Genomic DNA, 27,494 nt, shown 5'->3' on the forward strand with positions numbered 1-27,494 from the left:
CCTCAGGCTGGAGCCTGCCTCTTTCTAACCCCTGGCACCCCCTGCCCAGCCACACCAGCTTAATGCCCCTTGTATCACCTCTGCTTACATGGCCCCACCAGGGGTGCTGTGTAGTTTGGGGTGTCTTTAGGGTCATCCTTCAAAAAGGGGAACCTCCCCTACCTACGCCCCCAGCTCTCCTTCCCCCTTTCTCTCATGCTACAGGCCCCAGACCTCCTTTAGCTCTCTTCTGCAGGGAGATGGCTGCCACAGGGCTGCTGGGCTATAGCAGCAGATTGGCACAGCTCCGTTCATAGCTCTGTGTCCCCACCCCTGCCCCATGTTAGTTTCCCCAGCTGGAAAGGCAGGATAATGTTCACACTGCAGGAGAGGGTGGTGGTAATGGATGGACAGACCTCCTTTGCAACCCGGGAGGCAGAGCAAACCCCAATAGAAGCCAAAGAGCCTGCTTTTGGGCAAAAATTGAGAGACACAAAGAGCGGCGTGGCCTTTGTCCATCCATAGGAAGTTTTTCCAGCATGCTCCTAGGGGGCATCCATAAAAGCAAGAACTAAAATGGTTCAAGGTTGAGTTCTATTGAAAATACCCCCTCTCTCGCCCCCATTCCTTCCCCCCCCTTACCCTTTTCTGAGTACTCACAGTTGGCTCATATGCCATTATAGAAAAGGAACTCAGTATCCTGAGTCACCCACTACCTTCTCTCTCTAACCTCTGGCAGGTTTCCACAATAGATTAGAAAGATGCAGCTTTTCTTTTATTTCAGCTAGCAGTTAATTGCACAGGGGACAATGCATTAAAAAAACCTGTAAAAAAATATATATGTATATACTGTGTTGTAGTCTATGAAATCCAGCATGTGTTTGGGTGAACAGATTCCTAGATCAAGAGGGATTTTTCATAGATTGGGATTGTTTCCTTAGGGAAGAGCAGGGCCAGGTTTTTAGTGGTGACTCCTAGTATAACCCACCTTGTTCTACCACTTGTGAACTCAGCCCTCTACCTTGGGGTAGAGGGAATTAAACACTCACAGCTCATGAGGGGGGCATCACCTCTGGAGAGTGAGAGGGGCAGTGCCTGCTCAGACAGACCAAAGCAGAGAACTGTTTCAACTCAACTCACTGATACGAAAAGATTGTTGGCAGCCATGCTCGTCCCAGATTTCAGCGAGAGCAGGTGGGCGAGGGAATCTCTCTTATGGAACCAACTTCTGCTGGTGAATGAGAATCAGACTCCGTAACTCCCTCTTGGCCTTGGGTTGACCATCCCCCTGGAAGGAAGAGGCTCTCACATGACCACTTGCCACAAACGGGTAACAAAAGACACACGGACAGGCCCGGGTGATGCAGACAGCAAACGCCCCCACCACCTGGTGGGAGAGCTCTCCGTTTATTAAACTGGCACATACACCCCACACGAGCAGGCAGTGCCATCGTGTGGCAACACACCAGAGAGATGGGCACAGCGCACCGTTCACAAACAGAACACAATATACAGCAGGACACTGCCCCACCCCAGCCGCACACCCCGCATCCAATGCCACGAGGACACACAGAGAGGAGGGATGACCCTTCCCACAGCCCAGCCACCCTGCCCCACCCTGGTCCTTCTAGAGAAAGTATAAAACCACAGTTAGAAATAAAACAAAAGCACAGCTGGAGGGGGAGGGAGGAAGAGACAATCAACACCCCACCCCTCCCTGGGAGGAACAATCACAGGGGCCTGTAGGTGACCCCTTCCAAGCCTCTTCCCCTATCCTAGAAACCAAGTCAGACTGGAGGCCACTCCTTGCTAGCGCAACAGGGGTAGGGGCTGGGTAACGTGTGACAATCTTACTGGCTAGGAGGGGGAATATGGGACTGGGGCGGGAGCTGAGATATACTTGGAGGGGGATAGAGGATGTGGGGGAGGCTAGGGCAGGGAGCTCAGATATGCACAGTGGGGAATCTCAAGGGTTGGGGGGAGATCTGTGTGATTAACAGCATTTTCAGTTTGCTGGTGGTTCAAAAAATAATAATTTAGAAACCAAAAAATTCTGGCAACTCAAAGAAAAAAAGATAGTTTCAAGTTTAGAGCATTTTAAAGATAAAGAAAATGGAAAGCAATTTTGAATCAAAAAAGCATCATTTGCCTTGTAAAAAAATCAAAACATTTCCATTTTTTAGTGTTTTTTTTCCTTTTCCCCCCTGTTCTAGTCTGGGGGTAGGACTACTCCCCCATCATTAGCAAGTGCATGGGAAATACAGAAAAGGGTGGGTCTTGGGGCACTGGCCACCTCTGGGGGACAAAAGGGGTGCTCAGGACAGGATGATCTCAGCCCCTCACTAAAAGGGGCTGTTGTGGCAATGAAGGGGGTTTCCAGGCAGTTTGGAACAGGATCAGTTCCTCAGGCATCCCAGCTTGGCGGCTGCTGTGATCTCTCTGGGGCAGGGTGAACAGGCCTTGTGAAGCCTCTGGGTTTCCCCTCCTCCTCTCCCTGCTCCTGCCACCACTCCGGCAAACTCCATCTGCAGCCAATCGCAACTCCTATCCCTCCCTAGTCCTGCCTCACCTACCCCCACCCAGCCACATCACCTGCTCCCCTCTCCTCTGCCCCACAGGGACTTCACAAGGGCTGCAAGGGGAAAATCCCCAAGCCAGGAAAGCCCAAGAAGCCAAAGAACTAAGCAACAAGACAGGAAAGGGTCAGGATCCCAGCAGGGAGCCACCTCACCCACCCCTTCCCCATCTCACTACAGGGATGGGACCTGGCGCATAGCCCATGGGACCCACCTCACTCACTAGCTGCAAAGAGGCCACTAGGTCGCAGCACCACAGAGGCTGAGCAGGGTTATGGATGAACTATAGATGTTACTGGGCTCCTGTTTCCCCAACATGGAGGCTAACCCCAGGTCAGGCATGTTTCCAATCAGCCCCCTGCCCCCCTCCAAACACTAACAGGAGCGTATTTGTGCCCTTTTCCCACCTTCCTGAGGGGCGTGTGGTGGCCATTTTGCAATGTGGCCAAGCCTGACTGGGCGCCTCTCTTTCAAGATGGCCGCCCAGCTTGCCTCGCCCCCATGCCATGGTGAACGGCCAGTGCCAGCGGACTTGGCCTCTAGGTCTAACTTAAGTACCGTTTCCTTTAAGCATCCTAGCGCCAACGTCATCTTCAAGCGTGACGTGATAGATATACATACATATATACGACAAACCCCCAAAACATGAGGTATATAAATTCAGATCCGTATCCAGGGGGACTCCCCCATACAAACAGTTCAAAGAACCCATCTTATGGGGCCGGGGGGGGGGGGGGGAGGGAAATCAGACCTCCCCTCCCCACATAACAACTCACCCCCACCAGGCCTGACCAGACAGAGCCACCCCGGGGGTATGGCTCCTTCACAGGTACAAGGAGATCAGCTCACACAGTTCTGGATGGGACTGGAGTAAACTACACTCACTGAGACAGGGAGAACCAGACTTGGTTTTGAGCCGTACAGAAGGGATCAGGGAGTGAGGGATTTCTCTCCCGCACACCCCACTGCACAAAACTGAGCCAGCTGGACTGGTTCTGACCCAGGTGAGAATGGATTAGGGGGAGTGGGAGGGGAAGAGGGACCCGGAGAAGACCGGGTCTGGTTCTGATCCATCCATCACGGATTCCCATCCCCTGCTCTAGCACTGTTCACGTAGCGGCTGGAATGAATTATTAAGGAACTAGTTCTGCTCCAGCCCACTATGGACCAGCACCAGGAGACTCGTACCCAGCTAGTTCTGGTCCTGACCCAGTGTGGAACATATCAAAGAGATGGGATTTCCATCTCATTTCCCCAAGGCTCAGATCCAAGCAGGCAGCAGACCTGGTTCTGACCCGATGTGCGGTGGGATCGGGGAGGCAGGCAGGCAGGCCTGGGAGGGTGAGGTGGGTTGGGCGGGGGGTACCAGACCTGCAAACAGCACATTTCCAACTCACACTGAGTCCACAACATGAAAGCAGCAGTGACATAACAACACGCAACCAGTCTCCTAACCGGGGCAAGACTAGGACCGGTTTGAATCCTTGGCATTCCCACAGGCCTTTGCAGCGGCTCCCATGCGGTGCCGGAGCTGCCTTATGGGACAGGAGCACTTCCCGCAGGGTAGTGCCCTAAGAGGCAGTTCATTTTCACAGGGTTTAGCGGTTCAATCCCCCCTCCATTCCCAGCCAAGTGCAACAAGATTAACCTTGGTAACCTTGGGTGCGGGCGGCGCCCATGTTGGGAGACCGGCCCCACAGATATGCCCATTGACGAGGCACCGTGGGCCTCCTCCTCTGCTCCAACCCCAAGCCACACGTCTCAATGGTGCGACTGGTGCCCTCTGAGCATCACAGCAGTGGGAGGAGGAGGTGGGGGAGGGTGCAGGCACCGGGGCAGAGAGGAGGCGGCGAGTGTGGGGCACCGCCACGTGACAAAGCGCTGCTCCCGCCACAAAGAAATGCCATCTCCTCCCCTCCTCCTGTTCTCAGTCCTTCTCCTGGGCCGCGCTCTCCTCCGTGATGCCCTGCACCGCCAGCTCGGCCAGCACATTGTCCAGATAGTTGGAGTCTGGGTAGCCGTGGCCCGTGAGGTTAGAACCAAACTCCGTCTTGTGGTGGATCTCGTTCCAGATCACCGTGTCTGACTCGCCGGTGGTGCTGGAGGTACCGATGGCAAAGATCAGGCGGCGGTCCCAGGCCACGAGCAGCAGCTTCAGCACCTGGGGGAGTGCAGGAAGGAAAGGTTAATACACAAGCAGCTGAGAGCCCACCCCAAGACAGGCTGGAGTCTGCACACAGCCTCTCCCAAGCTTGAGTGGCGCGGTTCATCCCATTGTGTCGTTAACTCTGAAACATAACGATGACATAACATGATAACTCTGTTATTTCACAGCTGTTCATCCAGCTGATGTGCTTCACCACCACCAACCACCAACCTGGCTCCCCAACCAAAATCTCCAGCTGCCTCTCATGACAGGCAAGGCACTGAGTTTTCCATACAAAATGCGGCAACATGTTATGACCAGCACATTCAGAAGCAGCACAAAAGAAACATGAGTTTATTTTCATATCAAAATTCAATAAAAAACTCCAGGGTTTGATTTGGGGGTTTGTTTTTTGTTTTAAATGGTCTGCAACTGACCTTGTATCTGGTCTCTTGTACACAGAGCGCTGATGGACTTAGGTCTGGCTCACTGTGGAGTATACCGGGGCTTTCTCTGGCATGAACCCACAGCCTCTGAAAAGGCCTCGATTATCCATTAGAGATGTCACTGAAATGGTGGGCTCCTGGCATCTTAGGTCTTTTGCAGGAGACCAAGTGAAAGGAGCTGGTACGTCCCAGAGCTGAAGCTCATCTCCTAAGAGGAGCTTGTGTCGGGGACGCACGCACCAGGCTATGATCCTGTATGAATCCCCATCATCATCCAAAGACCCCTGGGCTAGTCCGGCAACCCTATATCTTCTACAGATTTCCCTCCCTCATCGGCTCTCTAGTGAGGAGGGGGCAGCCTGTCCTATGACAGCCCCTTCTCTCAGCTCCACAGGACAATAACCCCACTCTGTAGGGATGCTCTGTCCCCTCTCTGGGTCTGGAGAACACTTTCCACCTGGGATATTAGAGGTGTGTGGTTCTTCCTTTGGCTATTGTCCCGCCCCAAACCAGCTGCTCTCTTGGGGAAAGCTCACCTCACCCCACCCCACACTGCCCTAATGAACCATTGACTGAAGGCAGAATCTCCCCACAGTCCGAATGTCCTGGGTTTGGGAGACATAGGACAAGACTTAAGTTCCCTCTAAGCTGCACGGCCACACAGCAGCCTATTAAGCACCCCGCAGGCACTCAGGGCTGTGGTGGGGAGAGGCCAACCCAGCCAAGCCCTAGAGCTTCTGTGGTGGGGAGAGGCGCCTCTCCCCTGCCACCCCCTCAGCACAGGTGCTACTGCAGGGGAGGGGGGGTGAGAGAGAGCTGGTAGGGAGTCCTCTCTCCCCACTGTAGCCCTGGGACAGCCTGCATCCCAAACCCTTCATCCCCAGCCCCACCCCAACCCTCTGCCCCAGTCCTGAGCCCTCATTGCCAGCCAGAGCCCGCACCTCAACCCTCTGCCCCAGCCCTGAGCCCCCTCCCACACTCCAAACCCCTCGGCCCCACGCCCACCACACGAATTTTGTAATGTGCACAATATGAAGGTGATGTGTCACACATTGCCTTCATATTGATGCCCATAACAAAATTCATTCTGCATATGTGTGGGAAAAATCAGAGGGAACGCTGGCAGGACACCCCTCACCTTTCGGCCCTTCTCGCTGTCCGGGAGGTAACAGTGTCGAGGGAATCCACGGGCTGTGAAGCCTTTCCCAGGGTTTGGATGTTCTGGTCCCTGTGCAGAGGGAGAGAGAGAAATTGCATCCTTTGGGATCTTGAGAGGGTGCATAAGCGCTGTTTAATCTTGAGTCATCACAGCATCACCAGCTGCAGGGCCACACAACTGCAGGGCCCTCCAGTGCCCCCATCACCCACTGCTGGATCTACTACAAGCCCCCCGCCAGGGAGGAGGGTGCCCAGCCAGGGGCCCGTGGCCCTGCAGAGAGACATTACCCCGAACTCCCCATGCAGCCTGCCTGTCCGGCAGCACTTCCAAAAAAGGCTGCTTCTAATGTACGCGCCATCACCAAGCAAAAGACAGCTGCTGCACCAGCATGATCATTCCCTCCAAGAACTGGGTCACAACCAGAGACAGCCCTTGGGGGTATGGAGTTATCACAGATCTCTCTCCATGGTTGCACCAAGGCGGCTACACGCAACAATACAGCAACTGCTCTCACAAGAGGCGCCTTCCACACCCATCTGCTCTGATACAGGGGTCTCCTGAGGCCAGTGGGCAGAGTGGGTACATAGGGTTTTATAGGGATCCCCCGAGTTGGATATCTGCATAATAATTCACCAAAGGGTGGCACATGAGGTCTCTACAGAGCGCCAGCAGCCCACTGGTCATCACGATCGCTGTGACATGTATGTACAGATAATATTTAAGGGGTTATGCATCTATACTGAAAATTATGTTCTCAAGGTATGTGAGTTAAGGCTGGTGTGACATTGCACCCCATATTCTTCACAGTGATATGACGATATGCTAAGGACATAATTATGATGCATTTTGTACAAGACGGGTAATGTGAGGTGTCATTGGAAAAGTTATAATTTGCTGAATATGATTATTTGCGTGCATTAATCGTTTTTGTATATAAAATTAGGAATATATTTCCATCCTGCTTACTGTGGGTGACACCCACAACTAGCCTTTCTGGTACAACAATGAAGAAGCCAGACAGTGCTGATGGCCCATCAGCAAAGACAATGGACCATGGAAAAACTTAATCTTCCCCTGTAAACATTCCAGGCAGCCTGTAAGTAATGGCTGCTATAACTCAGCAAGGTATGCAAGGGCATTTAACCAGGCCCCATGACTCTGGGCTCCATCTTGGGGATGTCAGTGTTTTTCCACAAGCTGAGTTTGGGACAAAAGATTCACACCATATGCTAAAGCTATATAAGGCAGGGAGTGACATCATCTGTTGTTCTTCACTCCACACACAAGAGGACTCCTGAAAACACCTGAGGAACAAAGACTGAACTGGGGGAAGTGCTGGACCCAGACTAAAGGGATTTCTAGCCTGTGTATGAAAACTTGGGGATTCCAAGCTGCAAAGCAAGCTTGTGCCTTAAGAATCTGCAGCCTCCTTGTATCATCCATCAGGGTGAGAGATGGTTAATTCAAATCCTATCTTTCTAGTATGTTGAGCTTAGTTTGCATTTTTGTTTATTTACTAAGTAATCTGCTTTGATCTGCTATCTTTTGTAGTTAAACTTATTTTATGTTTTAATCTAAATCAGTAAGTTTGGAGTGAAGTGCTTGGGAATCTTAGCTCAGGGGGCTGTTGCATTTCCTCTCCACATTTAGGGAGGGATGAACTCTATTAGCTTACAGTGCAAGATGGTATAATTTTGGGTTTATACTCCAGTGTGTGTGTGGGTGGCGGGGGTGGTGGTTCTAGCTGGGAAGCTGGTGGTTACTTTGGCTGTAGCCTCTCTATTTTTGGTCCATGCAGTGCCTGGTCAGAGAGCCTGAAGTAACTGCAGCTGGGTGTGTCCCTACCTGTATGAATGCTGGAGAAAGTGCAGGACCGGGAGTGAGTCTGTTGCTTGTCACAGCAGTATAGTGTGAGAAGAAGCGCCCAGGCTGGTGGGTCAGAGGGCTCAGTGGTACCAAACTTCCAGGTGGCACCCCAGGGGGAACCCATCACAGTGGGTAAACAGGTGACATGCCTCAGACCATTCCAGGCTGAGCTTACCTCCCTGTCTGAGCATTGTCTGTTGTCCACAATGCAGATCTATTTGCATACATAGCCAAGCTGCTAATCAAGTAAGGAAATATACAAGAGATCCTGTTTACAAGTACAGATGACAGATTCTCAGGGGATATCTGGGGGGGCAGAGGTACCCCTGGCATTCTTTACTGAGGACACAAGCGTGACTTGCCTCATGGGAAAAGGATCACAGCCAGGCCTGGCTGAAACACACTGGCAGGGCTTTGGGGGGAGCTTTAGCTGACTTGGTCTAGGTTATCGAACACACGTTATGATTTTACTTTAGATGTAACCTTTTGTTTCTAAAATTTCTACTTGCTTTCATTTGAATCTCCATGCCTATATTGGAATTGGAAAAGGTACAGAAAAGGGCAACAGAAAGGATTAGGGGCATGAAACAGCTTCCATATGAGGAGAGATTTCTAAGCTGAAAAGTCTCAATCTTGTTAAAGAGACAACTAAGGGGGGGGATATGATGGAGGTCTATAAAATCATGATTGGTGTGGAGAAAGTAAATAAGGAAGTGTTATTTACTCCTTCTCATAACACAAGAACTAGGGCTCACCCAATGAAATTAATAGGCAGCAGGTTTAAAACAAACAAAAAAGTATTTCTTCACACAATGCACAGTCAACCTGTGGAAGTCTTTGCTAGGGTATGTTCTGAAGGTCAAGACTATAAGAGGATTCAAAAAAGAACTAGATAAATTCATGGAGGATAGATCCATCAATGGCTATTAGCCAGAATTGGTAGGGATTGTGTCTGTAGTCGCCTCTGTTTGCCAGAAACTGGGAATGGGCAACAGGGGATGGATCACTTGATGGTGACCTGTTCTGTTCATTCCCTATGGGGCACCTGGCATTGGCAACTGTTGGAAGACAGGATACGGGGCTTTGGTCTGACCCAGTATGGCCGTTCTTATGCCTTGTTAAATAAACTTTGGCTTGTTTTCACGACATACTTGTCTCAGTGCTGTGTGTTTCACAGAGCCGTGACTGGAGGTGGAACTGGTAAACTGGGAGCAGTGAATCTGTGAACTTTGTGAGTGTCCAGTGGAGCAGGGGCTGGATGCTCCAGAGAGACGCTCAGAGGGTTTAAGGTTGGAGTGTGCTTAGCGCTATGCCATTGAGTGATGGGGGGCTGACGAGGCCTAGAGGGGATTGAGTCTGTTGCCTGTGGAGGCAGGGAGCAGGTCCCCTGTAGGCACAGACAAGGTTTCCTCATGCTAAGGGCAGGTGGTAGCGAAGTGCCTCCCAACCCCAGATAACTCCGGGAAGTGTCACACACGCCCCCTCCCTCCTGTAGAGCTGGGGTCTCACCTGGACCCCTGGCGCGATGTTGTAGATGATCCGAATGGTTTTACAGTCAGGGTGCCCAGGCAGCGAGTGAGGGATGAGGTGATATTCCATCTTCCCGGGGGGCTGAGTCCCAGTCTTCACCCCATATATGGTTTTGCAGGTTGGGCACTGCAAGCTCCCATCCTGAGAACAAGAGGAAGAAAGGAGACAAAGAAACCAAATCAGGAGAGCTTCCTCCTTCATATTTACTGTTGTCAGACTGACATTCCTCCAATCCCGCCACACACCCCTCTACTGAACCACACACACTCCCCCCGCACCTTGTCTAGGAAATAATATGAATGATCAAAAATAGTTTTTCCCATAAAATGATTGAGAATGAAACATTCTTTGTTTTTTTCAAAAATGTTTATGGAATTTTTTCAGGTTTTTTGACTAAACAATTTCCTTTTCTCCCCCATTTAAATTTAAAATCGAAAAGTTTTGTTCTGAGTTTCATGTTTCTTCCTCACGCCTTTCCCTCGCTTTTCTTGGTGGGGGGACAAAACCCAAAAATGAAAAATCAAAATGATGCAAAACATTTTTGATTCCCCATAAAATTTCAAACCAAACAAAAATTTGTTTGGTTTGAAAAGCCATTTTTCATCAGAAAAATTTCAACCTTCCCTAGGATATATTGAATGGATCTTCTTCTCAAGACACACTGATCAATGGTCATCTGCGTGAATCATTTTCAAGAAGAAAGAGAGAGAGACCTGCCCCGGTGCCCACAGGACACTCTTCTGCAATGTGAGAGACCCAACTTCAAATCTCTTCTTCCGATCAGGTGGTGGGGAGGGAGGGGGATTGAATTCACGTCTCCCACAATCCAAGGGAGTGTCCTAACTCCTGAGAAAAAGCTTTTAAGGGAGGTGGCACCAATGCTTCCTTCTTTGGCCATTTTGTGACTCTAGATCAGTGGTTCTCAATCTTTCCAGACTACCATACCCCTTTCCAGAGGATGATGTGTCTTGTGTGCCACCCCCAGGTTTCACCTCACTTAAAAACTACTTGCTTACAAAATCAGACATAAGAATACGGAAGTGTCACAGCACACTATTACTGACAAATTGCTGACTTTGATCTTTACAATTAATTATAAAATAAATCAATTGGGATGTAAATATTATAGTCACAATTCAGTGTACAGCATATGGAGCAGTATAAACAAGTAATTCTATGAAATTTTAGTTTGTACTGACTTCGCTAGGGCTTTTTATGTAGCCTGTTGTAAAACTAGGCAAATATCTAGATGAGTTGATGTACCTCTGCAAACCCCCAGGGGTACGCGTACCCCGGTTGAGCACCACTGCTCTAGGCCTTTAAAAATGCCCAAAACAAAACGTCTTGGGTTGCTAAAACATTTCATTTGACCCAAAACAAACTTTTTTGATGTGGCAAATTTTTTCAGAATTTTCAAATTCAGCTTGACCCAAACTTTTTTTTTTTTAAATTTTGCAGAACGGTCAGCAAACCAAAAAAAAATGCAGTGATTCACCCCGCTCTACTCACAATACCTTCTGTAGTACAGATAGGGAAAATGAGGCACAGAGCAGGGACCTTATCAGAGTTGAATTTCAGCTGTCTCATGCTCCCATTCTCTTCTATGGTCTGGGCTCCTCAGCTGGACTTCAACTCCCGTGATGCATCATGGCTATACACCAGTCCTGATGCAACCACCTCCCCTCACCAAGACAAGGAGACCATGATGCAACAGGGGAGACATAGTCCAAGCAGGTAGCCTGGCCAATAGAGGAGAATGGCGTCACAAGGCACCCACAAAGTAACTCGTAGGAGGCACCACAGCTTACTTTCCAAATGGAAATATTGGGACTGTAGCCAAGATACTCTAGCTTTAGATTTTTTTGCCAAAAACTCAAAAATTCTCCAGCAGGTGAGGGGACATTTTCCAACCATAACTGCACATCAGCGAAGGTCTCATGACTCCCCATCTGGATCTCTAACTACTGCCTCACGCCCAGCAGCAAACCAGATAACCTTTGCAGCACAGACAGGTATCCTAACGAAACAGGATAAAACCATGGGAAAACTGTGTAAAATTCACTGATGGTTTAAGGGAAGAGAATGGAAGAGGCCGTCTGGGGCAGGGATGGCCAGATATGAGGAAGACCCACACTGAGAATGGTTTCTACTCGACTTGCTAACGTTTACTGAGACAGCCAAGCATTCAGGAAGGGTCAATCGGCGCTCACCGCAAAGTGACTAAGCAAAGCCCTCCTGTTCCACAGAGCCAATGGAAGACACCAGCAGAAATGGTAGAGAGAACACTGGGCTCTTACAGCCTATCAGGAAGGAGGATTCAGCCCCAGGCAAGCGATCTGATTGGCTCAGCGTCCAACCCCAGGGAACGTTCTATGCTAGGAGCCAGTCCTAGCCAGGGCCCCGTAGTGGCAGCTGGCCAAGCCCCCCACGCACCTTGTTGCCGTTGTTGTACATGGCGACCAGGCAGTGGAGGTGGTAGATGTGGCCACACTTGGACAGTTTTCCCACTAGGTCGGGCTTGACAGCTGGCTGGGGTCCCTTGTAGCCAGAGGGGGTGGAGAGGCGCTCCATACAGATGGTGCAGTCCTGGGAGGGGGGGGGGGGGGGGCAGCGGAGGAGGAGGAGGCAGTGAGAGGAGAAAGTTGAGTCAGACGGAGAGACAGACCTGGTCTGAATCCAGCCCAGGCTCGCAGCGATTGAGCATGTAGGCCAATGTGAATGAGCCATGTTGGGGGGGAGAGAGGAGCATTTTTCAGCCCAGGTCCCACTGGGCAAGAACTACTGCCATGCAGGTTCAGTGTGGCGGCGAGGCTAACCAGGAATCAGAGCCCCGTCATCAGGGTAGGGTCAGGGCCCACTGGCGGGGGAAGCCAGAGCTGGCCTTGCTCTGTGGAAGGACAGGCAGATGTGAGCTCCAGTGGCATCAGCCTAGCCCTGTTTGCTGGCGCGAGGATCCCCTTCCCGAGGACACACCAACAGCCAGAAGCAAGCAGCTATGAAACGCCCTCAGTGCAACTCTGCCATGTGCTTACACCCACCCAGACAACGTGCACACAGCATGCAACCCCCTACACCTCACATACAGCGTGAGCAACCTTTCCTCACAATTCACCCAAAAGGGTATGTTTGCATGGCAAGATAACCAACCAGGGACAGCTCCAGCTCGCTGTACGATCCTGGTGTAGACGTGGCTCTGATCTCGCTGTAGCTGGCGGAGGTCACCTGAGGGATGCGGGGGTAGAGCATTGACTTTGTCCAGCTACACTGAGGTCAAATCTACCTGTGCCTTGTCTTCTCCAGGATTGTACAGCCAGAGCGCTAATGCACTGCAGAACTACAGAGATTTTGGCAGTGAATACCTAGCCCAAGACAGACGACCGACCCTACACCCCAACAGACGGCAACCTGGCACACCACGCTCTCACCTCGTCCGGAGGATGACGCACCTTCTGCAGGTATTTCTTCAGCACCTCCTCCGGGGTTTTACCTGGGGCAGGTAGGAAGAGAACCAGCACATGGGAGCAAGAGTTACACTGCCCTGAACGTGTCTGGGGAGACATGAGGCACCCTAGGAAAAGGGCGCCATGGGGAAGGGAGGGTTGAGTGGGGACAGAGCTCGGGGGGGGGGGGGGAGAGGAAGCTGTGCAATAAGGCTGGGGTGAATGGCACCCTGGTGGGGAGATTGGCAGGACATGGGGACAGAAAGGGGCTCCCGCTAGGGGTGTGCAGACTCCCAGAGGCTCTGAGTAAGGGCTCACACTCACCTTTCTTGGCCTGCTTTTTGGTCGTCTTGCGGCAGGTGTTGGCCACGCCCGGGATGGATTTGATTTCACTCTTGCTGACGGGTGGGGGGTGCAGCACCAGCTTGGGGGGGCGGGTGAGGCAGACGGGCAGCCCCGCCGCGCTCATGAGGATCCCAGTGATCCCTGCCGGAGAGAGATGAGGAAAGGCCCTGAGAAGCCAGCTCCGAGGAATCTCAGGCACCCCCACAAGCCCTTTGGGCCAGCAACCCGAAGCTCCACCCCGCCTCTAACAGATCCAGATCCACCCTGTGAATCCCCCGCACCCCAGCACCCTCACAGAACGGACATCCCAACCCCACTCACTCCTAAACCGCAGCCTATGAGCCCCCTGTCCTGCCCTCCAATGGTGCTCTCCATCCCCTACCTAGAACAGGGTACCTCTCCACCCACCCCTTACAACAAATGGACCAATATCACTGTCTGTCCCCATTCCTCTGAGGTACAGGCTTGCCCAGAACCCCCCATCCCTTTCTACACAGGTGCTGCTCAAAGCCCACTCCCCACACCAGCCCCAGAAGTGTGAGTCTGCCCCCCTGCCCCCGGAGGTCTTTATTGCTCAGTCACACTAGGCTGGCCCAACCGGTTGGCTCCCTCACCTGCCAGCGCGGGGTTAACAGGGCTTGAGCCGTTGAGGTTCTTCACTGGGACGGTGGGAACCCTGAGGGGAAGGAATTGGGGGGTCAGAATTCACTGTGAGTCCATCCCCTTGGGGAAAGCTCCTGGCCCACTGATTGGTGCAATGCATGGACCCACCGGTTCCCAGAGGCTCCCCTGTCTCAGGCCACTGCCCCCCACCACGGGAATCCTGGCTAGGGAGTAGGGGGGCGAGCGAGGAGCAAACAGAAGCCCTCCAAACAGAGAGGGAGCGGGAACGTCAATGGACAACGGAGAGCCCGAAAAGCAGGGGACATGGTCTGGGGCTGGGGCAGGCTGAGCGATCCGAGGACAAGGGGCTCAGCAAACCAGGGAGTGAATGTGGCTCAGCCTGAAGTTCACAAGACACCCCCCACTGGAGAAGGGGGCTGGCAAAGCAAGGGCACGTGGCACATTCCCTTTCCCAGGATGCCTTGCACTCAGCTCCCACCAGACAGCCCGCAGCCACTTGTCCTCTCCTCTCCACTCCAGGCTGCACCTTGCAGGGGATGGGAGCTGTTATTGTTCATGTGACCCAACCAGACCAGCAGGTTTTACCTCCGGCTAACATCCTGCAGTTCACACACCTTGTGGGCCAACCCAGTCTGGCAAGGGCCAGCATGTGCACATGCGAGCCAGGGTGTGCACCCAATCTGGGTAGGAGCATAGGGCTAGAGCGTGGGTGGGGAAGACACTCATCATCTGATCTGGAAATACAGCCACCAGAGACAATGACAGGCTGAGGGGAGTGTGGGGCAGAAGCTAGAGAGCTCTAGTCCCCACAAGGCCTTGCCCCCAAAATTTCCTTGTCCTGATGACAACTGCACTCCAGCGTATTTTTGGTCGTCTTGCGGCGGGTGTTGGCCACGCCCAGGATGGATTTGATTTCACTCTTGCTGACGGGTGGGGGGTGCAGCACCAGCTTGGGGGCTGGCCCTAAAAATCACCTCAGGCCACTGCTCCACCCACCCACGCACTTCAGACATGTCCGTGGCAGCCTGAGAGCAGCAGAAAGCTCCAGTTACACCCAGATGGTACACAGCCCTGTTTTCCGGGTTTAGCTCTTCCGCCAGGACTGACACGGCAGGAGCATCACGATAATCCAGGCAATGGGATTTTTATACGCACATCTCCTACTCATTCAAGAGATCATTTCTAGGGCTGGTGGGGCTACAATCTTTCAGACCTGGAAGCACAGCCAAGCTTTGGAGGTGGCAGTGCTGTTCTGGCCCAGACCAAGGCGCTGGGACTGAATATCACAAGACCTTGGGCTGGCACCGAATCTAATGACTGCACCACCTGAGATGGACTTACGAAAAGGAAAAGACAACACTGCAACAAGACTCGGGGAAATATACCACCAAGGGGGACTCTGGGTACAAGGCAGAACCCAGGGGGCAGAGGTCCCACTACGCAACCCACTCTCGTGTCCAGTGTTTGCTGCCAACCAGGTTGAGCCCAGGAAATTGCAGACATAGGCACCATCGCAGACTGCTGGCTGGGCATGTACCGCTCATTGCCAGTGAGGTCAGCTGAGCCCACAACTGGTGCCCCCCCCACTCTCTCTTCTCCATGCCCTGTGCTTTTTGCTGGTGTCCCAGTGAGGCCTGCTTTGCCCACTTTCTCCATCAATGCTTATGCCCCTGAAGGGCTAAGTGGCGTTGGAGAGTCGGGGAAGAAGTGGGGCTTCTAGGGGGCGATGATGGCAAAACAGCCCCACACACTTTGCACTGGGGGTGGCCCGTGTCCCATTCTGCGGCCTTGGAAGGGACAAACGGCCATGTGAGCCTGCGGAATGAGAGACAGCTCCCCGGCAAGACACAGGGGTCAGGTGGCACAACGCCAGGGCACCAGCGCGCCCGGCCGAGTCGGAATGTGCCATTTCATGGCTGGACTTTTGACATGGCTTAGGGCGGGGGGGGGAGCAGGGGGATCTATTTAATACCTGGGGGCGGCAACAGAGGAGGGCGAGCCAGAACCGGGCACCCTCCTAGCCGGACAACAGTTGCCGTAGTGACAGACCAAGGCCTAGCCAGAGAATCCTCTAATCTAGAGACATGCCCTCCCCCGCGCTCCTCCTCCCCATGTCCCTTTTCTCTCAATCCCCATGTCCCTTTTCTCTCAATCTTTAGAAACCCTGCCTGAGTCTCTAAACCATTCACAGCTCCTTTTGTTCCTGTGGCCCTTTCCTCCTGCTCTCTATCATGGGAAAGTTTCCCGGAGGGGTCACAGGCCTGGGCGAACCGCGACAGAAGGCTGATGGAAAAGACAGACAAAGGGCGAGAACCACGCTAATTAAATGGCCAAGAAAGGGATTTCTGGGGAGGGGGGCGAAATGTTTTCCTCATCAGGCAGCGGCATGAAAAGCTTTCTATAGGCCTTTTGATAGCGCCTCCCTCCCCCTGCAGGGCCGAGTGAAAGAATGTCCCATAGCCTCATTAAGATTCAAAAGGGGATTGCGGGCCTCACCCATTTTATCATTAAAGAGGTGTCTGGTATTTGTCAAGGGGGAAAGAGAGGGGCTGGGATGTGAAGAGGGAGATAGAGAGGGGCTGAGGTGTGGGCTACAGTTACAGCAGGCTTTATTTCTTCCTTAGGGACTTTCCACCACCCTGGAGGTTTGTGCCATATAGATTTGGAGGTGACAAATAGCCACCACAAAGATTCTGGGCCTGATCTGCAGTGGGTGTAAATCAGAAGATGAAGTCAATGGAGCGATGGCCCATGTAGCTCCAGTGGAATCAGTGGGCCAGATCCCCAGCTGGGCTCAAGCTGATTTATACCAGCTGGGATCTGGACCTTGGGGTTTCCTCCACCTACGGCAGCTAAAACACAAATACTATGGAATCCCCAGGCCAATTGTTAACGAAATTCCCAGGTCTTAATGGCTGGAACCTGGGACTGGCTGACATGGTCTACACCCCAGTCACCTGGCGTAAATGCACCCTGCACACTTGGGCTGGGACTCGCAAGGAAACTGCCAGTCTGGATCAGACCCCAGATCCAGCTAGCCCAATCTCCTGTCTCTGACAGTGGTTGGCACCATATGCTGCAGAAGAAGCTACATGAGCCTTACAGGAGCAGACAGGTTATAATTTCCCCCCACATTAGGTCTCATCGTGGTCTCTACTAGAGACTGGCTTAACCCCTGCAGCAGGAGGTTTAATATCCCTGCTACCTTTGTCATCACTTACTGTTATAACTCTGGGTATTCTTGTTAACAGTGAAAATGTCCAGTTCCTTTTTGAACCTTACTAGGTCGTTGGCCTCAACGACATCCTGTGGCAGAGAGTTCCACTGGCTAATGACAAAATGTGCGGAAAAGTATTTCCTTTCATCAGTTTTGAATTCCCCCCCTCTCCGTTTCACTGACTCGCCCTTGTTCTTATGTTATGAGACAGGGATCTCCCTTCTCTAGACCAGTCAGTATTTTACATATTTCCATCACGTCCCCTCTTATACAGCTCCTCTTTAAGGTAATCTTTTACAATCTCTCTTCATAGAAGTTTTTTCAGGGCCCTAGCCATTCACACCGCCCTTCTCTGAACCCCACTAATTCTACAACATCCTTCTGGAACAGGGTGACCTGTGCTGTCAAAGGCATCCAGGCAAAGCCACCCCACTGACTGATGTATTGGCACTACAAGTGTCTGTGTTATTCTCCATCCCATTCCTTGAGCATCCTAACAGCTTTTTTGCTTTTCTGACCATAGCTGCACACTGCGCAGAGGTCTCCACTGAGCTATCTACAATGACAACTTATTCCTGAGCTGATGCGATTAACGTACGGTGCACGAGTGGTTTAAATTTTCCCCTCCAGTATGCATTACACAGCATTTATTAACACTGAACTTCATTTATCATCATGTTGCCCATTCCCCAGGCTTGTTTGGGTCTCTCTGAAGTTCCTCGGAGCCCTCTCTGGTCCTAACTAACCTAAATACCTTTGTGTCTTCTGCACATTTTCCTGTCCACCCTCCTTTCCAGATCACTAATAAATATATAAAATACCGCACGGTTCAGTATGGAAATTATATCCCTCTGTTCACCTTCTGCCGGGATGAGAACTGACCACTGGACCCTACTTTTTGCTTTCCGACTCCTATCCAGATTTTGATCTATGACAACACTTGGTCTCTCATCCCATGCCAGCCTGGTGTCTTGACTGCCGAAGGCCTTTAAAGTAAAACAGCAGCAACACCAGAATGAAAGTATACACACAGCACGAGACTGAAACAACAGATGCATGGTCCCAGATGGGCAGCCGTGGCAGACGGACCCATGCTACAGTGGCAGCACAGATGTCCATGGACAAGGCCGAGGGTGCAGGGCACCGGAAACAAACAGCGGGACCCGTGATGCAGGCTCTCCTTTCAATGGATGTTAACTGAACGCAGCTGAAAGGGCCAGTGGGGCAGCCCTCGGAGCCCATTCCCAGAGTGGGTACTGGACAGGTTACCCCAGGGCAAGTTCCCCCCTCCCGCATGCACAGTCCTGCCAACAGCCACCAGGGAGTTCGGCCTCCATAGCCTACTTCACTGACCCTTGGCTAAGACGCTGATTAGCACCAGCTATTGGAGGGCTGGCATTCTGTGCTGTGGGTACCCTGGACCTGGGCTGATTATTAAGAACCCCAGGGGGAACCTCGCTTGCTCGCTCACTCACCCGGAGGCAATCAGCACACGGGACTGAGCGATGGCCAGGCGCTGCAGGTGGGTGCGGTTGAGGGTGTTGAGGCTGGCGCGTGTGGTCTTCCCATTGGCGGCAGGCAGGCTGGTGGCCGAGCTCAGGGCCGGTGTGCTGGCTGCCTGCCTCCGGCTCACCTGGGAGGCCAGGGTCTTCAGCGAGCTGCGCGTGGTGGCTGTGCCATCTGGGGGCTTGAGCCCAGGTGCTGGGATGGGAGGCTTGGGGCCACCCAACGGGGCGGAGGCTTTACGCTGCTGCTGCTGGGGGACCGCGGCGCCAGTCCCACCATTGGCCCCAGCCGCAACCGCCGCCTTGACACTCATGACCAGAAGGCACTGGGGGCAGGTGCAGGGTGGGGTGGGAGGTGAGCTGGAAACGCCTGGGCTGGCCGGCCATGACTGGGACTTAGGCAAGGTGCCGGTGACCAGCGGGTAGACCAGGTCGAGGCGTCGGCGGATGCGGCGCTTGCGTTGGGTCTGCCGGTTGATCTGGCCCATAGTGCTGAAGTCAATGACGTAGCAGAAGCCAATGGAGGTGAGGTCGATCCAGGGGTGCTGCTTCTCGTAGGCATGCTGGATGGTGATGCCCACCTCCATGTCGTAGGCTGTCCATGAGCCGCTGTCATTCTCCCACTCCCACACCACACCCTTGCCCGGTGCCGAGGAGGGGTCATAGTAACTCCGCCGCACTGGGCGGATGGTGCCTAGGGAGAGCAGGGAGAAACAGAGAGATGAGAAGAGTCTGTGGTAGCCAGGCTACATACATTGTCCATACCCCACTCCCCAAGAGCATCCCTGGGAAGGGACGGGGGTTACAAGCTGGGGGCCCACAGCCTCCATGGGATGGGATGGGGGTACGAGCTGGGGGATACAAGACGTAACCAGCCTAAAGCAAGATGTCAGAGCCTTAGACCAGTGGTTCTCAACCAGGGGTATGTGTACCCCTGCAGGTACATCAACTTATCTAGATATTTGCCTAGTTTTACAACAGGCTACATAAAAAGCAATAGCGAAGTCAGTACTCTCTAAAATTTTATACAGACAATGACATATTTATACTGCTCTATATACTCTACACTGAAATGTAAGTACAATATTTATATTCCAATTGATTTTTTTTTAATAATTATGTTGTAAAAATGAGAAAGTCAGCAATTTCTCAGTATTAGTGTGCTCTGACACTTTTGTATTTTTAGGTCTGATTTTGTAAGCAAGTAGTTTTTAAGTGAGGTGTAGCTTGGGGGTATGCAAGACAAATCAGACTCCTGAAAGGGGTTCAGTAGTCTGGAAAGGTTGAGAGCCATTGCCTTGACTGTAATTGAAATCAATGGGAATTAAGCACTAAATACCTTTTAGGGGATCTGGACTTACGTTTTTAGGGGCAAAGAATGTTTCTTGCACTTCAAACAAAGTCGCATGAGCTTAAGGGGAAGGGCTGATTTTATACCAGTTTATTTATCAGCACAATTGTGTGTGTGGACTCTCTTCCATCAGGCTTCATCTCCACTAGATTCATAGATTCCAAGACCAGAAGGGACCATTGCGATCATCTTGTCTGACCTCCTGTCTAATACAGCCAAGAGACCTGCTCCAAAACAATTCCCAGAGAACAGCTTTTAATAAAATCATCCCATCTTGATTTAAAAATGACCAGTGACGGAGTATCCACCGCGAGACTTGCTAAATTGTTCGAACGATTCATTAGCCTCCCTGTTACAAAGGAAAGCATTTGCAGGTATAGTGATCCTGGCAACCCCTCCTACTGGAGACACAGCTGATGCCAGCAAGAGTTCCTCCGCTGGTAGAGTTTATACCTGTTCTCTGAACAAAACAAGCAAAACCAGCAAAAGGACCTTTTTTGCCAGTGTAACTTTGTCTACACTGGAACTTTTACCAGCACAGTTATGTTGACAAGAGGTGTGATTCTCCCTCCCCCCTCGTAATCAACATAGCTATGCCAGCAAATATTTTAAGTGTAGACCAGGCCTTAATCTAGCTGGTAGTAGTCTGTCCCTCATCAGTAGATTTACAAGCAGAAACTAAACAGATATAACCAGCACTAAGCTGGTACACAAGTCCACTCAAAAGTTGCACTCATTTGACTAAACCAATTTAAGTTAGACGAATGGAACTTGGGAGCAAAGACAAGCTGAGGGTCTGTGCAGCACCCACCACCATGAAGCCCAGCTGGAGCTGGGGCCTTTATTGGCTACAAATAATGATTTTTTTTAACTCTGTAAAAGACAGAAAATTTACAGTCATGGTTCCACAAACAGCCTTAACTCAGACCCCACCTCCCTACCCACCTCTCTTTGGAGTCTGCTGCTCATGTGGAGGTTACAGATACAAGGTGTATTGCAATCAACAGGGTAGAAAGGGTAGCCTGAGCTTTCTGTCCCCTTGGTTTTGATTTCCTCCCACACAATCACCTCCAAATGCTGTTTGCATCAATGACATTATTTGAATTGGACCTGAATGCAGTTTGACACCGCCCATAGCACTCAGCCCCAGCCCAGCTATGCAAGTCGTAGAGGGCTCTGCTACAAAATGTAGCCACCTCTGAATATAGTCAAGCCACAGGTATCCAGGGCAGTATCATTTCTGGGCTGTAGGCAGAGGGGTAAGAGCAGAAATGTCTCTCTCTGTTGACAGGTGGCTGAATGGAAGGAGAGTCTGTGTGTGAGTTGCTGCTCCATGGAGAGGTGAGAATGGAGGAGTAGAAGCGTATCTACATTACGGTAGTTGATAGTATTCCCAGCATGAATCAGAACCCAAAATTCACAGGACTCCAGTACTGGGAGAGCCCCAGTGAGCTTTAGTTCTCTGGGTGTGGGCACCCCAGAATTGGGCTGAGCCCCAGCAACTCATTTCATCCCTGGCACAGTGCAATGGCATTCTGTGTATTTTTGGTAATTCAAGGTTTGTGGTACATACCGAGAATGCGGATGAAGGGTAGGGGTAGAAGGGAGTGGGGCATGGGTAGAGGACAAGCATTGGTAAAAGTGCAGAGTCCAGTTAAATGAGGTTCCACAAACCAGGAGATTCCTGAATTTCAGATGTTTTGTTGTTAAAATTACTACAAAATTTCTCTTTCCATTTTAAGAACCAACCTCCATTTGTAGCTTTCACACAATTGTGCATTTGGGAATTTCCTTAGTTTTTAAAGGAAATGTTTTACGACACTGATGCAAAAAAATTGTCAAAAGGCAATACACGTGGGACTACAGTCCCTGCAAAGCTGAACCATGTTAGGCGATGGAACCCAAGAAGACAACACTCGGATCCAGTACTCCACGGGTGCCGCATGGACCCTCTCTGACCCAGCGCAGCTCAGTTGGTGAATCTCACAAACTCTGACAGTGTTAAGTTTTAAAACCCTGCTGGGCTTATTCTGATCACATGAGATCTCAGAGAGAGACACTGCTGGGGCACACTAACTGCTCTGCTGTGGTTCCCCTCTTGTGCCCGGTCCTGCCACCACCCAGGGCAGCAGCACAATTTCCCCTGACTTCGACACTGCAGGATCAAACTTCTCAAGAAAAAACTAACCTTTAGCTCTGTATGCGATACCTCATCCAGTCACTATTGCACTAAACAAACATGCAGCTGCTGGACCCAGCCCTCTGTGAGTAGGGCGTTCCCAAAAATAAAAAGCTTCTAGAGACTTTAAAACAAACAAACACAGCAATGGAACCACACTAATCAATACTAATGACAGATTCCCATTAGAAATCCCATCGAGGATGGACAGCCCAGAGGTTAGAGTACCAGCCTGGGATTTAGGACACCCACGGTCAATTCGCTGCTCTGGCACAGATTTCTTGCAGGTTCTTGGGCAAGTCCCTTAGTTTCTTAGAGGTTCCCTTAGAGGATTGGGCCAAAAGAAATCTGGTTCAATGAGGTTCAACAAGGACAAGTGCAGAGACCTGCACTTAGGACGGAAGAATCCCATGCATCACTATAGACTAGGAACCGAATGGCTCAGCAGCAGTTCTGCAGAAAAGGACCTAGGGGTTACAGTGGATGAGAAGCTGGATATGAGTCAACAGTTTGCCCTTGTTGCCAAGAAGGCCAATGGCATTTTGGGCTGTATAAGTAGGGGCATTGCCAGCAGATCGAGGGACGTAATCATTCCCCTCTATTCGACATTGGTGAGGCCTCATCTGGAGTACTATGTCCAGTTTTGGGTCCCACACTACAAGAAGGATGTGGAAAAATTGGAAAGAGTCCAGCAGAGGACAACAAAAATGATTAGGGGTCTGGAACACATGAGTTATGAGGAGAGGCTGAGGGAACTGGGATTGTTTAGTCTGCGGAAGAGAAGAATGAGGGGGGATTTGATAGCTGCTTTCAACTACCTGAAAGGGGGTTCCAAAGTAGATGGATCTAGACTGTTCTCAGTGGTAGCAGATGACAGAACAAGGAGTAATGGTCTCAAGTTGCAGTGGGGGTGGTTTAGGTTGGATATTAGGAAAACCTTTTTCACTAGGAGGGTGGTGAAACACTGGAATGCGTTACCTAGGGAGGTGGTGGAATCTCCTTCCTTTGAAGTTTTTAAGGTCAGGCTTGACAAAGCCCTGGCTGGGATGATTTAGTTGGGGATTGGTCCTGCTTTGAGCAGGGGGTTGAACTAGATGACCTCCTGAGGTCCCTTCCAACCCTGATATTCTATGATTCTTTGGGCCTCAGATCTGCATCAGTAAAGCAGACACACACACGGATGTGTGTGGATAAATATCAGAGATTGTGAGGCACCCAGACACTGCAATGGTGGAAGCAGAATAGAACACACTGAATTTTGCAGCTCAGCATATGAACAAAGAATAAACTGGAGTTTAACTGTAATTACATACGGTGCTTCGTAACATGCACGTAAGCATGCTGTAAAGCACAAGGAAGTCTCAGAGCTGGTCTACACACCAGTTTGGTACCACTGTAATTATTCTGGTGAGATTCTACCTTCACATTTAAATCAGTACAACCCCTAGCATGCTTTATACTGGTATAGCTTCTGCCTCTTCCCAAATGGCAACAGCTATCACATCATAAGCACCAGTATATAGTTAAAGTGCTACAATTTTGGGGTACAACCCCTCACTTTGTCAGCTCCAACACTTCATTACATCTCCATGGGAGGTCACGCTTGGATTTTTAATTGTGCACATTAACATGGCAGGGGAAGGGAGTTCGAACGCTTCCCATGTGATTTTTCGAACTCCGAGCTTGACAGAATTCCTCAGCCAATTAGTCTTGAGTTTTCAGTAGAAAATATTTTAACTCTCCTCCATCGAGAAAGGCCAGAGAATGAGACGTGAGGGGGACAAAGGGGGAATTGCCAAGGGAGCTGTGTGTGGGGAGGGGTGGGGAGAGAAACCAAGCTCCAAACAGCATCTGTAATTTATTATAATCCCAGATGAGAAGGGGAAGGAGCCAGTGCTGGCATTCAGCATCTGGCAGGTCCAGCGCCATGCAGCAATCCTGTGGGAAAGTCCCCCCTCCCCTCCCATAGCCAGGGACATGCGGCCAGCCTCCCATTCAATAAGGGAAGAAAAGAGACAATAGCTATTCAAGGCTCAGCTGGGGTCGTGACCCCCCACATCAGAACCCCTTAATGACCCAAAACAACAACATTCAGAGCAAGCCAGCCAGAGGCAGAACAATTCCCCATTCAGCCCAGCAGTAGGGCGGGGGGGGGGGGCACTCTAGCAGCCAACACCCCACCCCCCTCCCTCCCTCAGAGCCCCTGTTTCACTATTACTCCCTGCCTTCCTCTCAGATGGAACCTGGGGAAAGAGAGGGTTGCCACTGGGAGCCCCATGTATGTAGGGGTGCCTCCACTGGAAACCGACTCCGCATCCCACCAAAGTGGATGGGGGGGCTCTGCTGTCTGCAGATCTCAGGCCTGTACAAAAATGGAGAACCCCCCTCCCCTATCACCCCAGGGGAGATCTCAGAGCTGGGAGTGGGGTGGGCTTAACTCTCTGTGCCAGGAGCACCAGCCCGCCAAGGGGCAGTTCATCTGGAGGGCTGTGGCGCCCTCCCCAGCCACATGGGAAATGAAAAGGGATCTGAGGACGGGTGCAATCACCATTGGGCCACAGCCCCCAGCCACGGACACCTGTAGCTTCTGCCAGGCTTCACGCCAAGAGCAAAACCAACATCCCATTCAGAAAGGCTGCCCGCACCCTGGGTCACCGCCCCTCTCCCGGGCATCCACCTGGGGATCACCATCTCCCTCCCAATCCTCTGTGCTGGCTCACCATGTCACTTTCTGGGCAGACCGTGAGCAATGGATTGCCTGGCCCTTCCATCACTGGGAGTGGTGTGTGTGTGTGGAGGGGTTATTCTGGACAGTCTCTAGAGAAAAATCTGGCCCCAATGAACCTGGACAGACAACTTGCCTCTCTCTCCATGGTGACTAGCCCACTGAGTGGGGTGATTTTGGAGGGCCTGGACCGAGCAGACACAGGGCCAGCGGGAAGGATGAGGAGTGGGAGCTGAGCCACGCCCCATGGGGGAAAGGAACCCACAGCAGGAGCAGCGCCAGTCCATGATCCATCCCGCTTGGGAACATCCAGGACTAGGAGCATGGTGCCCATCTTCCCCAGCATCATGTCCAGCCATGCACAGGCCACCACTGCACCCTTGTTTCTGGGCAGGGCCACTGATGTCTCCAGCTCAGCCCCCACAGCCAACTTATACCCTTGCATCTACGGGGCTGCACAGGGCACCAAGCCAAGAGTGCCAGAGAGGCTAGCCGAGGAGCCAACCATTGTGGCCCCACAGTAGCCCCAGCCAGCACTCTTCCCCATGCCAACAACCAGATTCTGCTCTGCCCTTTCGAGCGGCATAGCTTCAGCCAAGAGTCAGCACTTCCCCACTTTATAACAAAGCGGGGAGGGGCTGCCATAAAGCTGGGAGCCCCTGTGCTGTCAGGGGTCTCCCCATCCCAGCTGGCACTCCCCATGCTGCCATCTCTTCCCCCCACCCCTCCCAGTTCCACTCCCTCCCCCCCCCCCGGTGCCAGGCTAGGCTCACACTGCTCCACACCCTGCATGTTGGGGGAGCTGCCCCACCTGCAACCTCTTCCCCCCTCCTCTCGGGATGCAGTGGGGATTCCCCAGCTCGGTGTGAGCTCACAGGCGCCCAGGGATTCCCAGGCAAGCCGCCTTTCCTGGGTATATTCCCGTTCTCGGAAACACCCACATCCTTCCCATTGCGAACCGGGGGCTGCCTCCCCGCAGGGAGCCCAGGTGCAGCTGGGCTGGAAACACCAGCCTCCAAGTCTCGAGGACTGAAAAAACCACGGGCACCAACCACAGGCACTGTCACGCTTCGGGACCCCCGCCCTGCCAGTGCCCCTCCAGCCCGACACCTCCCCCCCCCAGCTCCCGCCACGGCTCTGCCAGTGCCCCTCAATCCGGACCAGGGCGCTACAGGGCAGAAAACAGAACGACCCGAGACAGGGACGGGACAATGCGGGTCGGGCTCCCCTTCCCCAGGGCGATCCGGGTCAGGCCAGGCCCGGCCCGGCAGAGCAGGGCGATCCGCGTCATGCTGAGCGCCCCCCACTCACCGGTATCCTGGCGGAACTGGTGCATAGAGTGCAGATCCAGGAGGTAGGGCGCCAGCCGCCGGTCCGCCTGGCCCAGCACCACGCTGCCCGCCCGCGGCCCGGCCCGGATCACCGCCTCGATGTGGTGGCTGACGGCCGGGCTGTAGGGTCTCCAGCGGCCGTGCTCGTTCAGCCATTCCCAGACCACCACGGCCGAGCCCAGCAGCATGGCTCCGCCGGCCGGGTTCAGCGCCGCATCGGCCCGCGACCTCAACAAATCGGGGGGAGGGGGTCCTCCGGGCTGCTTGTTGAGGGGGGATGCGGCTCGCCCTCACTCCCCCCTCCCTGCAACGTGCCCCCCCGGAGCTCTCCTGCAGCGCCGAGACATTGCACTCATCCGCCAAGACCCAGCTACGGGGCGCTGCTCTGCAATGGGGCTCCCAGGAGGAGGATTAGCTCGCTCTGGGTTTCTTGGGGGCGGGGGTTTAGTTACACTAGTTGCAGCGCCTCCGCCTCCTGCTGCTGCTTCTTTCTGCAATAAGCCCTTCTCGAAATTTCATGCTCTAGTTTTTTTCTCCCCCCCTTTGCACGGGATGAGCAGCAGCTCCACCTCCCTGTTGCTCTCCTGCCTCCTTGTTTTAAAGGAATCTGGGTGGCCGGGCTTTCCCGGACGCAGGCAGGGAAATGCAAGCCGTCACCCAGCTCGATGTCCCCTTTCCAAAGCCGGGAAGCGACGCCCCATTGCACGGCTTGGTTGCTTCCTTCCCTCCTGCCTATTGTATCCTCCCCAAACAACTTCCTTAGGTTTTGCAGCCGGGGAGTCTGAGCCGCAGCGCGAGCTCCCAGGAGCGTAGCGTCTCCAGAGCCCTCACTGCCCCCTCCCTACTCTCACCACATTACCTCATGCCCGGCCCAGCGCCAGGACGCCACCTGCTGACCACGTAGCTGGAACTGCAGCTGCAGGGTTGGGTTGAACCATCTCACCCCAAAAGAGGGGGATTTCACCTGGGGGTTAAACCATTTATCAGCACTTTGATGTAAAGAGAGATGGGGTGGGGGGATTCCCCCAGAAAAGGAAGCTCCAGGCCCTGGGTGGGCCTGAGGGTGTCTGTGAGA

The 27,494-nt window shown here is 52.4% G+C and overlaps 1 protein-coding gene across 3 annotated transcripts; it reads right to left on the reverse strand.

The window, feature by feature from the left end:
• Window positions 1-1,336: 1,336 nt before the first annotated feature.
• DTX4 (deltex E3 ubiquitin ligase 4) lies at window positions 1,337-27,252 on the reverse strand. 3 transcript variants are annotated; one of them, XM_073346735.1, is made up of 10 exons: window positions 26,400-26,440; window positions 20,195-20,408; window positions 18,804-19,527; window positions 14,102-14,163; window positions 13,467-13,628; window positions 13,128-13,189; window positions 12,136-12,288; window positions 9,682-9,843; window positions 6,286-6,375; window positions 1,337-4,716 (listed from the first exon to the last, which is right to left on the reverse strand). In XM_073346735.1, exons 3-10 carry the CDS (start codon window positions 19,418-19,420, stop codon window positions 4,483-4,485), a joined length of 1,542 nt encoding a protein of 513 aa, XP_073202836.1. In that variant the 5' UTR covers window positions 19,421-19,527; window positions 20,195-20,408; window positions 26,400-26,440; the 3' UTR covers window positions 1,337-4,482. The 3 variants fall into 3 exon arrangements, with proteins under 3 accessions (XP_073202836.1, XP_073202834.1, XP_073202835.1); XM_073346733.1 differs by lacking the exon at window positions 20,195-20,408 and having other exon boundaries at window positions 26,400-27,252; XM_073346734.1 differs by lacking the exons at window positions 12,136-12,288; window positions 20,195-20,408 and having other exon boundaries at window positions 26,400-27,252.
• Between the last annotated feature and the right edge of the window lie 242 nt (window positions 27,253-27,494).

Source organism: Lepidochelys kempii, chromosome 6 (assembly GCF_965140265.1).
Source record: "Lepidochelys kempii isolate rLepKem1 chromosome 6, rLepKem1.hap2, whole genome shotgun sequence".
In the NCBI taxonomy this organism is placed as follows: Eukaryota; Metazoa; Chordata; order Testudines; family Cheloniidae; genus Lepidochelys; species Lepidochelys kempii.

Coding starts and splice junctions, on each gene's coding strand:
- DTX4 (XM_073346733.1), bottom strand. CDS start 26,607: ATGCTGCTGGGCTCGGCCGTGGTGGTCTGGGAATGGCTGAACGAGCAC. Junction 12,289..13,127: donor TGCGTCATCCTCCGGACGAG/GTGAGAGCGTGG, acceptor CCCCCCTCCCAG/GACTGCACCATCTGTATGGA. Junction 4,717..6,285: donor ACAGCGAGAAGGGCCGAAAG/GTGAGGGGTGTC, acceptor GCACTCCCCCAG/GTGCTGAAGCTGCTGCTCGT.